This window comes from Thermobia domestica, chromosome 16 (genome assembly GCF_964235325.1).
Source record: "Thermobia domestica chromosome 16, izTheDome1.hap1.1, whole genome shotgun sequence".
Taxonomy (NCBI): domain Eukaryota; kingdom Metazoa; phylum Arthropoda; class Insecta; order Zygentoma; family Lepismatidae; genus Thermobia; species Thermobia domestica.
In genome coordinates, this window is record NC_137469.1 from 60,331,166 (window position 1) to 60,348,194 (window position 17,029).

The window sequence follows — 17,029 nt, forward strand, 5'->3', positions numbered from 1 at the left end:
TTTCACTTGTATTTCCGATATTGTTTGATATTCGGTATCCTGTGATATTTTAGGTTTTACACTAATAGGTACATTTATTTAATATTAGTCGAGGTCGAAAATATTCTAGATTTTTGAAAAGGGAGGAGAAACCGGTTGGGACATTGGCTGAGAAGAAACTTTATTGTGAGGGACGTGATAGAAGGCACGGTGGAAGGAGAAAGAGGGAGAGGAGGAAGAGAGTTCAGTTGGTAGATGGTATTAAAACAAAATTTCGGTATGGAAACGAAGAGGCTAGTTGAAGACCGTGTGCATAGAAGTTTGTCAGTTTGCCGCAAGTGACTTCTCAATAATGACAGAGGTGTCGAAAACTGATATATAAATCTTACTCGTAGGAAATCGTCTTAATTTATTGCAGTATATGCATATTTTCCCCGACCTCATTTCTTACAAATAATAATGTGAAATGACAGCAGTACTTGTTTATTTTTATTGTCAAATTAAATTCTTTTGAATAAACTAAATTCGAAGACTATTTGTGACAATAAACTTCTTGTCCCACGCTAAGTTGTAGATTCATGCCTCATATAGTCTGGGTGCTAAAAGGGACACATTACAAAGAAACCAACCAGTTAACGACGTAAGCCATAGCGAGAAGAAATAAATGGAACGTATATTTGACGCTTAAAATTTTTTTGTGATAGTTGTAATTGAAAGCAGTAAAGAGTTTACTTACTACAAAACAGAACAATAAATAAATAATAAAAAAATGATAAAAGTAAATGACACTGCATTTCATTCACGTAGTACGTGTGGTTGAATTGAAATCTAGTTTATCTGCTGAGTTTTCCGAAGGGTTACAGGATACTTGATGTCAATTCCCATCTTTTGATCCGTTGGAACGAGATGGAAATGATCACATCAACTTGTGGAAGATCGATCTTGTCACGATGAAGAACTAGTTTGACCTTGAACTCAAATATTTTGGTATACTGGACAGGTGCACCTGTCAACGGAACGAAATATAAAAATTGGGGCGTGGGAGGGAATGATGGTGTAAGAGCAGAAGAATGTGAAACATATGTGTGGCACTCCGAGTGAGTGACCATAATAGTGTGTAGGAAGTGTTGAGTTATCAACAGCACGTTTCAATTGTGAATTTCTGTCTATATGAGGAAGAGGTGTGGTCGCTTGGGCGCTTTCAGATTGTAGCATGTCTCTACGGAACTTACATACGTATGAAATAAGGCACTGAAACAGGCACAGAAAAGTTAACGAATATATGGCGGATCCACTGGATGCTTTAAAAAGTTTCAAATTTCTGTGAGGATTATTTTATTGCAAAGCGAGCTTCTATTACATGCATTTGTGTTCGTATCTTTTAGTCGGTTCCATATCACGCGTGACTTTAACCGGTTCTAATGAAGCTTGGCTTTTTTTCTTTAAAGTATAACAAATATACTTTTTGGGGGCTGAAATCGGTGAAGAAATTTCGGCGTACGTATAATATGATAATATAATTTTCTGCGATACCTGTTGTAAAAATATTTGAATTTAACCTTTCTACGCCCGCCAGGGATTTGAAGGAAATCCTGTAGTCTCACCTTTGGGTCCCTGGTGACACCCCTAATTATCACAGAGTCGTGATTGATACATTGTTGGAAAGCCTATGGAGCACATACATCAACGAGGTGACATTTGTGCAATTCCCACCCTATTCGTAGAAGAAGAAACAAAAACGTCCCACCCTACAAATATGAAAAATATAGAATTTGGGAAACCTTGGCATCCTTGCATTCACCCTACGTAGAGATGTAAATGAGCGAACTTTTCAGGCGAACTTTCATTTTCGAAAGTTCGTTTTCGAACTTTTCATAAGCAACTTTTCCCGAACTTTCGCTTTCTTTTATTTACTAATTAGCGACACTCATTTTTATATAATTACTTATTCTGAACATAGTGTGATGACTGTGAGCTAGCTATGTGTTATACAGTATAGTTATTTGCACCATAATGATACAAGATGGACTGACACACATTGACATTATACATAATATGGATAAACACGTAAAACACATTGTTGTAACTGAGTCAGTGCTTTCCACCAAGAAAAAAATATTAAATAAAATGTTTAATTTTGTATTGGTAATGCGTGAGTTTGATATAAACTTGTTTGTGCAAGTCAAATTTAAGTTTTCGGTTGTCAGCATCATGTAAAATTGAAGGTTTCTGCCGAAAACATACTGTTTTGTAATATAGGCTTGAAATTTCAAATACATAATTGTAACGCTCCGTAACGTCTTTTGAAAAAATGTGAAAATTATGTACTATTAGAAAGAGAAAAAAACAAATAAATTTACTTCGATTTTTAATATAGCCATGTTATATACCAAAATGTTTGTAATTTTACAGGGATTTTTTAATAACACACTGAGCAAGGCTATGTGATAATATGTAAAAAAAAAAAGTACTACTGTGATACTGTTTTTCTACATATTATCACAGCCTTGCTCAGTATGTTATTGTGTATTAGTACAAAATGGAAACAAGGCCTGATAGAATAGTTATAGGATTTTTTTAAATTGACAATTTAAAAAATGAGCCGAACTTTCGGCGAACTTTCGCGCGAACTTTTCAAGTTTGAACTTTTCATGAAATTTTCCAACACTAACCCTACGTTAACAAAATGATGTTAATGTGTAAGTAAGGTTGCCAACTGGCCTGTTTTGCCACCGGCCTGGCCAGAAAACTTGCTGTTATTTGATCGAGGCCGGTGACCGGTACAAACTTCTTAGCAGCCCGTTTATGACCGATTTTTTCAAATTTGTCTCTAATTCGAAGGAATTTCATCTAGTTCGAAGTATAGATTTAAAAGGTAACTTCCATTCTGTAAATCCAAAACTGTCACTTTTTACCATCTATCAACAATTAACATATTTTGTTCAACTGTTTAGATAATTTTAAAGAAATGACAAGAACTGTATCAAGGAAAATTTGAAATTTACTTCTAAGGAATTTTATACATTTATTGAGATTGAAAAAGACTTCTTAAAGCAGTTACCTGTACTTGAAGTGTACGTTTAAAGAATAAATGTCATTTTCCACATTCAAAATTGTCACGTAAAGATTAATATACTTTCGTTCATCTGTTTCGATAATTTTAAAGGAGTGGCAGTTACTGATAAGTACAATAAAATGATTAATGCCGATTTCAGTTTCTCATTTACAGCATAATGTATCTATTAAGTTTGTTAGTGAATGTACTGAGGATACGCAGAATACAGGTGCTAATGCACTTTTGTTCACACGATAGTACATTTGCTTCCCATGCATGGGTCCTAACAGAGGCCCTTTACACTTATAACATAGGAAATTCTGAGGGGTGCCGGGTTTTTTTATTTTCCAGAGTTGGCAACCTTATGTGTAAGCAACACACTTGTGACAACAATACAGAGAAATTATGGCTATTGCTGCAATAGAAAGAGAGAGAACAATTCAGAACGAAGTTAGTGTAAAAGTGCCCTGCGTATTATTTTTGAAAGGCTGTTTCAGACTTTCGCGATGGCGGTCCTGGTAACCCTCCTAATCACCACAGTCATGATTAATACATCATTGGAAAGCTTATGGAAAACAGATGCCAACGAGGTAACATGTGTGCAATTCCAGCCGCATTCGAGAAGAAGAAGAAGAAAGTCCTTAAAAATAGAAAAATAGAAAATAATAGGAAAAAGGAAAAAATAGAATTTACGTCAAAATACAGACTCAAAAAATTGGCCAACTTTGCCCCCATCCTACTCCCATATATGCAACAAGTTCACATACAGGATATTACCATGTAGTGAACTAGTTCATTGGTTAACGTACCAATTTTTATGAGTTTATCCCCAAAGAAAACCCGATGCAAAAAAAAAAAAAAAAAAAAAAAATGAACGTTTCCCTCCCCACTCCGCTCTGGTACCCACCCACATACATAAAATGCATATCGACGGAAAGCTTCGTCATTCAGAAACACATTGATATCAAAATTATCTTCCCATTGAGGTTTAAAGGGTCGACGAAGCAGTTGCGTCAATGAGCGTTTAAAGGTTAATTAAATAGGCTATGCCGTAGGCGTGACTTTTCAATGTATGAGGTTGAACTTCTCTCATCAAGAAAGAAAATAAAAATAAAAAAAAAAATTAGAAAGTTTTCACGATAAATTACGTAAAATTCTCAGAAATCGATGAAACAGTGTGTTTTCTTTGAGATATCAAGGTTATTTTATTGCATGATTTGGAAGTCAGTCGAGCTAAAGGACTTTAATTAGCAAAATGCGAAACGACAAATTTCACTAAACTTTATGTGACTGAGAGAAAATGAATTAAGGATGCGTGCAACAGTGAAATCATATGGAGTGCGGTATGCATTTATAAAATTAATAAAGCCTTGAACCTTGTAAGAATGAGTAAGCTTGTTTAGCTTACATCTTCTCAGCTTTTGCAAAGACGATAATGGTTCTTATTTGGTCATTTTCTACTCATTGTCTACCTAGGGATGGCCAGAACCGGTTTTCGGCTTTGAACGGATCCGGTTCCGGAACTGGGTTTTCGGATCGCCAAGAACTGGAACTTTGTAGCCATCCCTAGTGTACGTTAATGAATTTTTAGTGTTTAATGTGTAAACTGCGGTTTCCAACCGATGTGTCGTTATCACGCAGTTCCTTAGGGTATGTCGCGAAATTTTAGAATTTAATGAAGCATGGTTAGAATCAATTCTGAGAGACTTAGACCAGATGTCCCATTTTAGCGGGAACAGTCCCTTGTTTTCAACCGTTGTCCTGATTCTCAAACGGGACACCAAAATGTCCCGTATTTGAGCATATATGAACAGTGTCCCGTAATTGTTATTCGAAATATACATGATCAGAGCAAATTCTACACTCTTTCGTTAAAGTGACTATGTATAGTTATTTTTGGCATGAACAATATTGGGAATTTTTAGGTCATTCCTGGAACTGGCAGTTGTTGGGTATTAAACGTAAGAAACACAGCGGTATTACATTTACTTTATGTTGTGGCTTCAAAACAATGCTGTTGCTCAAAATGCAATCTGTGAATTTTATACTTCTTACTTCCCCCCCCCCCCCCCCCCCGCTGGGATTTATATGTTTCCATTTTTGCAAGTTAAAATTCTAATCACCTTAGACTATAAGTCAATGCCTTCACTGTCACCAACAACCCCAATGTACCAGTCAATGCCTCCAATGGTACCAACCCAGTACTACATAGTCACTATTCTCTATAGAAATTTATAGTTCTACGACAGTGGTTCTCAGACTTTCCGATAACGCGGACCCCCTGTGCATTCGGAAAGTGATCCGCGGACCCCCTTTTCATTCGGAAAGTGATCCGTGGATCCCCTTGCAATGCTATATCTAAAATTCCACATGGTATTAAAAACTATACTGATTAGAATTATCACTGACAAGAAAAAGATCAAGAAAAATATTACAATAATAATTTGTTCTAAAGATACATGATTGTTTCCTAGTGAACGAAATTTCAATTGAAAATACAGTAACTTTCAAGACTGAAAATCAATGTACTTTTTTTTTTTTTTTTTTTTTTTTTTTTTTTTTTTTTTTTAAAGGAAATTCTCTTGATAAACAATGTTCTCAAATGTGGGGTCACTAATATGAGGAATAAAATTCTTTCTGTTTTTCCATAATTGTAACCCGGAATAAGTTTTGCCGCCATTAATCTTAGATTCGATTTCACATTAAGACGATTTCGCGTTCTATTCAGGCTTTAATACTGCAAAGAGCAGAAAAGGTCTATTCACATAAGTAAGTGGTAGGGAAAGGCATCAAATGTTGCAATGCCTTTTTAGACAACTCTTCATACTCACAGGGCAGAAATTTAGTAAAGTAGGAAAACATTTAAATTTACAAACCTATTTCTTTTTAGTAACTGAAAAAAAAATACTTCTTGCAAAACAGCTGAGTTTCATTTTACTATAACACATTTCAATTTTTAGGCGTCGCGAACCCCCTGGCTACGTCCCACGGACTCCCAGGGGTCCGCGTACCCCACTTTGAGAACCACTGTTCTACATTGTTATTATCAGTGGCGTACACAAAGAAGGTTTTGGGATTTTAACCCCCTTGAGCAAGATATTATGGAAATTTTACTATATTAAGATACGTATGCAAAAATCTTGTATGTCCTGAAATGATATATGATTGAGTGCTTGACTTCCCTTTGATGAAACTGCATACGCCACTGACTATTTTAATTTATATTATTTTAATGACATTTCAAACAAGTGTGTCGCGATGTAGTAGGTGTACAGTAAGTGTGACATGAATCAAAAACGGTTGGGAAACTGTAGTAATATATATATATATATATATATATATATATATATATATATATATATATATATATATATATATATATATATATATATATATATATATTTAACTTGAAAACCGTACTTGAAATCCTGGAAACAGAGGCGATATCCCGATGACAAAAATCTTTGTTTATCCCAGTGACAAAAATCCCTGTTCCCAAAATATCATCCCTTTCTAAAAGGTTTTCTCTGGTTCTCTTTTGCCTTGAACATCAAAGACACTTGAGCTATACTATAAAATCTAATGATAATGAAGTAAATTAGCAAACACGATTGAAGTGCGGAAGGAATATGACTGCAGATTTCTCAAGAAGATTAAACTAATAGCGTAAAGCAGTAATGGCCAAATGGATCTGGTCCACGAATAATAATGATTTTTTTTTTTTTTTTTTAACCCATACGTGACAGAAAGAGAGTAGCTGGCCATCGTACTTGAATCAAAACTTATCTTTTAAGTGTAAAAATATTTTCTTTTATCTTTTGGTTACTAAGGTCATTCTGCAACATTAGACCGTTGGTAACGGGCCGAAGAGGCATAGAGTTACTTACTTTAAAATGTTCGTAATTCAAAATCGAATTAACATGAAACAAGAAGTAGGGTACGCGGAATAGAACATTGCCACAGAATGGAATATGAATATAAAATGTTCTTAAATGCCATTGTTGTGTGTTTATTTTTATTTGTCTATTTCATTTACCTTGTCTATTTGTTTATTTCATTTATCTGGCCCCCAGATGTGGTTCTTATTTTGCCCTGGCCCGCGGTACCTTACAAATTGACCATCATCAGTGTAAAGTAGTGGTGGGCACAAAAACCGGTTTTTCGTTTTTCGAGTGGAAAAAACGAACCGATTTTGGAGAAAACCGGAATGTCGGTTTTTTGGATTTCGGTTTTTCTAGAAACCGGTTTCTGTTTTTATTTTTAAAAAAAACGGTTTTGCCCATCCCTAGTGTAAAGTATAATCAAGTTTAATGCATCATCGTGGAAAATGTGAAAACTTTTTTTTTCTTAATCTTTGTATTCTTCAAAAACCGTGATGGGGCAGAAAAAGTGTTGTGTAAAAGCACTAGTAATGTTGTTTGAATATAAAGTTTCCTCATTTTTTAAACTAACATTAAATGTTCCGCTTGGATGCTAAGTGTCCTACCTCGAAAAAAGAAAAATGGACTAATGCTTTCATTCATTTATATGGATAGATGCTTTTTAAAAAGATTTTTATAAGCAGTAAATTATTAAAACCATAGTGGTTTTGGTTGCCAACATAACAGAAATATGAATTGTTCATGAGATGTAAAACGTCAGATTTCACTCCTGGAAAATTTCAGTTTTGGAGTTAGAGCATTTGGCATCCAAGCGGTTCATGTATTAGCAACGTTTGTTGTTATAAGGTCACTGATGGTTTGTCTTTGTTTTCTCCAGGTACAATGTAACTCAGGAGAAGATATTACAACATTGTCTATTGTACTGGATGTAAAATTGCAATCTACAAAACCAAAGCAGCGAGTGGCAGCAATAAAAAATTTAGCAGGTTTCTTAGGATTAGATACCGTAAGTACAGTAATTTGATGTTAAGTGTTTTTTTGCTAAGTATGAAAGAAGACACCCATATAATACATGAAGAGCGAACACTTACTAGATGTCCTTAATAAATAATAGTACATGTAGATTAATGCTTGTGTTTAAGAGCCTGCCTTACTAAAAATAATACAAAATTTACCATTTTTCTTTTGCTTGTTTTACATAAGTGAAAGAACATAATAAAATGCAACTTACCACAATCATAGATAATGTTGTTCTACAACAGAAAATATGAACATGAAGAATTTTCAGTGTTGCCAGAATAACAATTTCCCTAAAATCTAAGTTAAGGCAGCGACTAGAGGAACGAACTCAACTGCATTTGATTACGTATTGTGTTGTTTTGGTTTACTGTGAACTACTTTTTAAAAAGCATTATTATTTAGTTTTAATAACTGTATGTTAAAACTGTTTTGTTTATTACGAACTAAAACAACTATTATTTAATAGGGGATATGATGTATGGTCAATATTTTATCATTAAACTGCTGCGTGAAACTTATCTGCGTATTGTGAGTGATTTCATTTCTTTACTTTGCTACTAGTTATATCAAATTAAATAATAATGTGCTTCGTGATTTTTTGTTGATAGGATCATAACTAAGAGTAAATGATGTATTCACACAGTTTTTTGTGTGTGTGTGAAGATATTTTTTTAAAAAAAGCTAACAACAATAATCTTCATGACAGCAGAATCTTCAAAGAAATATACGTTAAACGATTGCAAATACTCCATCTTCCTTGTTCTTAATGCACAATCGAAAGGAAGGGGGGTAAAAATAAACAGGAAGAAAAGAAAACAAAAACAGCGCTTTTGAAATGAGCATGTATGTAGCACAGGAAGATTGTTTTGACCAAATTGGATAAATCTAGTTTGCTACGTTAATGTAATTATTTTCATCAAATTATCTTAGAACTTCTGGAAAGTATATTTTGTTGAACATCACTGTACAGTTCTTATGTGTGTGTGTGTGTGTGAGAGAGAGAGGGAGAGGGAGAGAGAAATTATTTTTAAAAAATAGCACTGTACTAAGAGGGGAATGGGACGCTTGAACCTGGTCAGCCACCACCTTGCCTACACCACTGGTCGGGCGTCATAAGACACCAGAGTATAGCCCTTGATAATGATATAACGGACTAACCAAAATAGTTTTGTGTTTTTTGCCGTTGAATATGACAGTGTCGACTGTTGGGAGAGGAGTGACAGCCTTAAGTTCAACTTTAACTCATGCATTTCATTTCGTGATATGTTCTCTTCGCTGATGAGATATAATCTGTAAAATTCTATTCGATGATGAGTATTAATTTCATCCAGAGCAGGCACGTAGCCAGGGGGGTCCGGCCCTTCGAGACCAGAAATGAAAAATATTAAAGAAGGATGAAACAAAAAGAAACGAGAAAAAGAAAAATCAGCGTTAAAAATAAAAAGACAGAGTAAGCATTTGGTTACTCTTTCTTATGAGGAGATTTATATTACTTTCAATACATGATGAGGAATGAGCGGGATATCCGGAATATCCGGAATTTTCAGAATTTTTGCTACTTGTCAGGGAAACTTCAAGCTTTCGAAAGCTTAGTGCCATTCTGTAATAGCGTAGACATTTTTTTTAATCATAATTTTTCGTCATTGCTTCTCTGTATTATTAAACATGTTATTTTAGAAACAGTTTTCTACTGCTCCTTTAACCTGTCATTTGGAGCAGACAGTAGTTGACGGAATAATGAAAACAAAAAAAGTTATGTGGAAAGAAAGTTCTGGTAACATTTGGTTCAGCAGAGAAGGGAACGCAAATATTGTAAAGTATTTTGAAAGACATTATTGAATATGTACTTTTTATAATAGTGAATATGCGCTTTTTATAATAGTTGAAGTCATAATGAAAGGAAAATTGTTATATGAATGAACAGAGGAAGGAACGTAGATATTGTAAAATCCTTTCCAATACTTTTTTTTTTAATTCTTTTGCTCGAGCTTTCTTCATAGTTTATTATTAAAATACTAACATATCCTCGTTTTATTGTCCTAACAAACCAATAGATGTTACCAGTAAAGTAGTTTAGATTGATCGAGCTCCTGGCCATTCAATATTTCATTGTACCCCCCCCCCCCTTCCTTCTTCCGCATTGCGAAATGCTAGCTAAACGAACCAATATATGTTCCAATAAAATAGTTTTAGAATAATCGAGCTCCTGGTTGATGACTACAGTACTTCATGTCACGAACCCCCCCCCCCCCCCGCGCGCCCCTTCCTTTACGAAATCCCGGCTGCGTGCCTGTTAAGAGTGTGTAACAAGTCTGGTTTGAACGATTTTGTTTAACACATGTTTAAAAGTACTTCTTTTAAAACAAAACTCAATTGATACTCTCTTAATCGAGTTTGAAGTAAACTCTGGTTTGTTCCTAATAAGAAGAAAAAAAATCTTCACTTGAAAGTAGAATTTTTCCTGCTGTATCAGGTGACCTTTACACACGTTAACTGCTTTTTGAAGCACTCTATAAGGTTCTAGTTGTGTTATTCATATATGCAAATATTGTCAGAATTTTCATGTTTACAATTGTAGCTAACACATTTCAATTCAATTTGCAGGATGTATTTTCACTTCACCCTCAAGATTCAGAAGAAGATCTCATTAACGATGATGCCATAATTCTGGCTGGTCCAGGAAATATTAAAAAGAAAATATCGAAGGAATCAAGTGTTTTGGAGTGGCAGGTAGGTTGTTGTATCGAGAAGTGCTCAGTCTTTGAAGGATGGATTGTATAGTGTGACGAGTTAATAATTTTGAAAGAAATCAAGATCAAAACATAAACTAATGAGAAATTGTCCAAATTATTTTTCCTGTAGAATGAACCAGCGTCAATTATGCGCTTCGCTGGGTTAAAATAAGGAAAAGTAGTAATATGTTCCGTTAGTGAGTCACTTTTTAGTATTACTGAAGCCCTCTCAAATAGATAGAAAAAAAGAACGAAAAATCAGAAAATAATAAGTAATCTATAGAAATAAAAATTAAATATTACTACTGTGGGCTGAATTTGAATTTAAACGGCATTGGAAGTGTCACTGTTCATCTCAGCGACCCCGAAAACTATGGATTCGACACTAATATCGGTCATTTTCGATATACCCCCCTCCATGTTCCCCAAGTTGCACCATCAAAGTGAAATGTTGAAAAACATTCCAGGCCCGAACCTCATCTATGTTGAAAATTTGATCGAGATCGGTCGGGTAGTTCAAGAGTTATTAAGTCACAAACATAGTCACTTTTATTTTTATATGTGTATAGATAGATTCGGTGTTAGTTGTATCTAATGGTCGCCAGCTGGATGTACAAAATTAAAATTATGCTTAAACCCTTGCAAGAAGGTATCAAAGAACATCTACTACTAAAACTTGTAGACTAGTGGCGAAAATAAGTTTTATGCTTTTAGAGCACACTTTTCACGTTTTTATTATTGTTCCTTGTCATACGCTAACTCCAGTAATCCCCTCAACTATGTTATTCAAGGAATACACTCTGAAAAGAACTATAAAACAAGTTAACGTCAATAGTATGCGATTCTTACCGTCACTGATTCTTGTTCATTGACATGAAATTTTAAGTTCAGCATTCCTCTGTACTGTATTTATTTATTGATTTTTATAACTAATATAAGATTCATTTATATTTGTGTAACTGTATTTGTTCAGATGTTTCACCTTTCCCTATTAAATTAGAAAGATTCACGATTTGGATCGAAAATTAGTAAGAAATAGTAAAGATTGATACGCGAATGTAAGAAGTCCGTTTTAATTAGAAACTGAAATCCGCACAAGTGAGACAGTACTGAACATTTATATACTACTTATTAAGTGCATGTATAATTAGTTTAAATATAAGAATTCCGTTTCATATTAGGTTAAAGCGTGCTCATAAATCATTATAATATTGACATCTGATTGGTTGCTATAAATACGCTTGTATGCTTGTGACACCTTATATAACTTGTCAAAAACTTTGTTTTGGACATGGTTTTCTACAATTAGAATGTACAAGATATGAATAATTTGTATTTTTACCAACAATAACAAGACGTTGATTAAGAAACTGTACTCGATGAAATATCCTGTTCAATAAGAGTGTATAATGGCATAGTTAGTTGCAATTTGCATCACAGTAATAAGTAGGCATTTTCATTGATTCCATTAGTGTTCCCAAGTGTCATGTGCCCTTGAAAATATTTTTCTACGTAAGAAACAAAGAATAAATAAATTGTTTGACTGATAGAAAGTTTATTTGTAGTTAGTGTCTCTGGAGAAATACATATTTTGTTCTGGTTGTCTGTTTGATTTGTTTTGACTTGCGTATGTATTTGTGTATTACGTCGTTGATATGGAATCTCTAGGTGGTATTTTTTTTTTTTTTTTTTTTTTTTAACCACAACCTTCTGTATTTTCCTGATGACTAGTCATTCGTGTAGAATTCCCATAAGTATCAAGTTGTTTATTATCTTGTGTGATTGTTCTGCCTTAACCTTTATTTTCAATAAGGCTATAAAAAGTGTACAGCATCATAGTGTTTGTTTCTTCTAGGTGGGTTGTGATGGCCAAATCGATGAAGAGCAAAAGGCTGTAATAGATCACGTGAAGCAGCAAGCACGTGATGGCACTTTATTTGAAGTACTTCAGTTCCCTGTGATAGGCTGGCATGTCAAAGCAGTGACTCCAGGATTACATCGAGAAAGAAGACAGGTATATATCTTTCTGAGTTTCTCTTCCTCCAGATAACAGCTGTATAATAATCATCTGTCTATATTTACGTATAAAAGAATATGTGTGTATGTCATCAAATTTTCGCTTAGAAAAGAGTGCAAATTTGGTATACAGATAGATATTCACTAGATCTAATTCTGTATAAAGCCCTTTTTGTCTTTTCGGTTCGAAAGGTGAAGGGTGAAAATATATGCACTTTTATAGCAGTTTTAAGAACGTCTTGTGTATATGCAACTCACATTACTCAATGTTGTGTGGGATTGTATATCAACAAAGGATAAACTTCGGGGAATAAAGTAAAAACTTCCTCTCTCCCTCTTTTTTAATATATGTTCTAAATTAAGAGTCGGCAATGACGGGTGCTTACAGCTAATTTCAAATAAAGATATATTTTGAGTTCTATTATCATATACGAAGGATGGTACCAAAGTTCTGAGAATTTCTAACAACAGAATGCTGATTATTAATAGCATTCGTTGACACTAGACAAGTCCTGACACGTTTTCCTAACATCTGACTCGAACCCGGTCAGTATAAGTAGACCGCTTCACAAACACGGACGTATTTTTAAGGTGTTTAACACTGCCAATATGGAAGATACTGTAAAATTTCAAAATGATCCATTATTTTCTTTTTATGGAAAGAGGATAAAATGTCAGAAATTGTTAAACATTAATCTGCAATTTTGAGGAACTTGCAAAGTCCAAAAGTACTGATCGTTTTAAAGCTGATAGAACGAGTATAGAAGATGACTACGGAGTGAACAATCTAACATTGGAAAAAATGATACAAACATTACTGCTGTAGAGAGACTGTTGATCAATAGGCAAGTGCCTATTCTTAAGATTAATCCAAGTATAGGTATTGATACACAGCAAGTCTATGCACAATCATTTAAGCATGAGGAAGGTGTCAGCTCGTTGGGTATCTCGACTCTTGGAGCCAGAACGAAAGCTGAACAGAGTGCAAACTTGTCATCAATTTCAAAACCTTCCACAACTGCATCGCAACCAATTTTGGCATATTTTAATAACAACAGACGAAAGCTGAATTCCATACATTAATTCAGAAACAAAAAAGTCTGTCTAAAGAATGATGCAGACCAGAACAAAGCCCACCTCCAGAGGCTTGTACAGTTTTTTTTGTGGGCAAGGTAATGCTACTGCTTTGTGAGATTGTGATGGGATACTCTCAGTGGATTACGTTCTATGGTGAATACTATTCCAATCTTCTGTCTGGGTCATTATGATAAGACTTGTCAAAAAGCGCTAAGTAAGTACGACCTGTCAAACAAAGAACATTTTAAGTGATTTGCGTTAAAATTACTTCCACATCCTCCCTACTCGCATTATCTGGCACCTAATGATTACCATCTACTTCTATAGTTGAAGAAACGTGCTGTGTTTCCAGAATTTGGATTGTGTATAACAGGCTATAAATAGATTGATAGAGACGCCCCAAATTTTCTATGAAGAAGATCTTAAGAAGTTAGTTCCATTCTGGGACAATTACACGCAATTAAGTGGAATTTATATTGAAAAACTACAATGTAATATAGATGAAAATTAGTAAGTCAAAATTGAAATTTCCAGAATTTTAGTAACATTCTTCATATGTTAGGTACTTCCATCCATTTCATTAGTTTTCTTGCTAATTCGGTTAGAGAAACATGTAACATAGGCTCATACTTCTACCGCATTTTCCCATATAATGTGAGATATTTTAAGATATTTTACGTGTCACAACTCCCTCAACATAATAAACAATGCCTCATTGTGAAGATGTTGCAATCTTCTTTCTTTGGTATGTAAAATTGACATACTGTCGCCATTTCTTAGTTTCACAGTTATATATATATATATATTTGTCTCAATAACAATTACTGCTTTAATTGTAACAAATGCTAGTATTTACAACTCGATGCATTTGTATAGAATTTGTTCTATAATTTCAATTCGTTAGCCAACACCCTAGCTGCATTGAAGTTTCAGTTCTCGTGAGATCAGCAAAATCAGTTACTACTGTGTCCGGTCAGAGGAAAGATGGGAATGAAATCAAGTTTCTGTTTTTGCGTCTGACGGTTATGCCCTTTAGAATAAAGGAGACGGATGATAACCATGGGCGGAGCTATGGGGGCATAGGGGGGTATTTGCCCCCCGCCCAACTTTCTGACAAAAAATAAAAATGCCATTCTTATTTGTATTAACCGTGCCCCCCAGTGGACAAAAGATCTGCCCCCAGCAACTAATTCCTAACTCCGCCCATGATGAAAACTGAAAGTAAATAATGGTGAGGTAGTTGGTAGAATTATAATGTGGGAGGAAACAGGAAAATCCCGAGAAAACCCACGAACACGAACACAAATTCACTTGAGTTGAGATCGAACAACGGACTCCTAGTACCAGAGGTGAATGCTTTACCACTGAGTCATCCCATCTCTCCTAGAAGAGAGATGAATATTCTTACTCACCAATTGGTGTTGACATTGTGAGCAGTATCGTGAGCATAATTGGGGAGCTGCTCTGGTCTAGAAGCTAGAATTATGGTGAGGGGAGCCGAGGTACTGCCCACACATCACTCTAAAGCTACGAGTCGGCTGGTGGGCCCTAGACCCTCTTAAGAGCCATTGTGCCAGGAGTTTAGTTTTATTTCAAGTCGGTATGCTATTTTTTTCTGAAGATAAGATGAAAGGTGCAATACAAGTTAAATTGTTAAGGATATTGCAAAATAAAAAGAAAGTGCTAAATTTGTTAAGTGGGAAATTGCCGAAGAAATTAACAAACAAAAAATGTCAGACGAGAAGAAAAAATGAAAGAGGAAGATGGAACTAAAAGAGAAGTAAGAGCCACGGTGGCTCAGTGGTAGACCACTCACCTTTGAAAAATGGAGATCTTGGTTCGATCACAGTTCGCAACAAGTTGGCTTTCCGGTAAACACACTCTGTGTGCTTGGGTTTTCTCGAGGATTCTTCCGTTTCCTCCCAATTTCTTCATTCGACCATTTCGTTATCATCAATGTCTCCCTTAATCTCAGAGCACATTCGTAGGACGTTCAAATAAGAAACAAAAGGGAGTTGAACTGGGATGTTACTACTTACTATTCCAATTTATTTAGAAGTTCGCGTCCCATTATTTCTGTCCTTTTCAAACTAACGTTTGATAACTTTTTATTCAGATTAACTCCCTACCTGTTGCCAGGCCCGTATTTAGGTAAGTGCTATTCTGTGCTCGAGTACGGGGCGGCAAAATTTTGGAATTATTTTAAGATTCACAAGAAAGTAATATTTAAAGCTAGTAACCCGCAAAGTCCCGCGCAAGCGCGAGAAAATATGTTAATGTGTTTAATTCACTCTAATTACAGTAGTTACTAATTATCTAATTATTTTTACAATGTCATCCTCTCCCATCCTCACCCCAAAGGTTAAGGATGAACTTGAACATAATCAAAACTGATACCGTTAAATTTAGCGACCTCGAAAATTATGAATTCAACATCAATATCTGTCGTTTTCGATTACTTTTGAAATCTCGCCCCCTCCCTGGGAAGTGGTGTATGACCTTAAAATTGAATCAGATTAAAACTCTGTTCATCTCAGCGAGCCCAAAAGTTATGAATTCAACTCTAATATTAGTCGTTTTCGGGGAAGGGGTTTCTGCGGGGGGCGGCAAATTATTTAGAGCACAGGGACGCACAATGTATATAAATACGGTCCTGCCTGTTGCACAATCCTAGGTCAAGATAAAAAAAAAAAAAAAAAAAAAAATCTGGGACTGAGCTGTGAATCAAATTCAGGATCACACGCACCATAGATCTATATTCTAATTAATCGGCTACGAGAGAGCACTTTATATTGGATATACTCTCAACTTAATTTCATTCTAATTAGGTACTTGTTTATTTATTGATATTAGATAATTATCTACATTGTAAACTTGTTTCAACACGGCCCCTGAGGAAACGGCATACAAATGAAAAAAAGAAAATGTAATTTCGTATACCTCATCGTTTAAAGAAAACATTGATACATGAATATATTTTCCTAACATTCTTAAAGTTTATCATCTATCAGCATTCTTGTTCTCTTACATTCATTTATATTGAGCCGAATTTGAATTTGCCACGTACCTAGGAAATTCCGTGTTTCCACCACCGGTTGTGTTGGATCTGCAGACCACTTCTACTGACTATTGCCCGGCATCGGAGTTCCCTTTGCAGGAGACTGCGTTGCAGCTGGATCATGGGTGTTGCATCCCATTCTCCTTTACAGGCTTTCCACTAGGGATGCGCACGAGACGAGTCGAGACAGGATTTTCCTGACAAAATTCGA

General features: G+C 35.1%; 1 protein-coding gene across 1 annotated transcript in view; it reads left to right on the forward strand.

The window, feature by feature from the left end:
- Positions 1–17,029, forward strand: part of Dg (Dystroglycan) — a 406,462-nt gene that overhangs the window by 362,494 nt on the left and 26,939 nt on the right. The window contains exons 6-8 of the mRNA XM_081742426.1: positions 7,793–7,921; positions 10,540–10,665; positions 12,523–12,681. Coding sequence (XP_081598552.1) covers positions 7,793–7,921; positions 10,540–10,665; positions 12,523–12,681 — 414 coding nt within the window. The remainder of the gene's footprint in view (positions 1–7,792; positions 7,922–10,539; positions 10,666–12,522; positions 12,682–17,029) is intronic.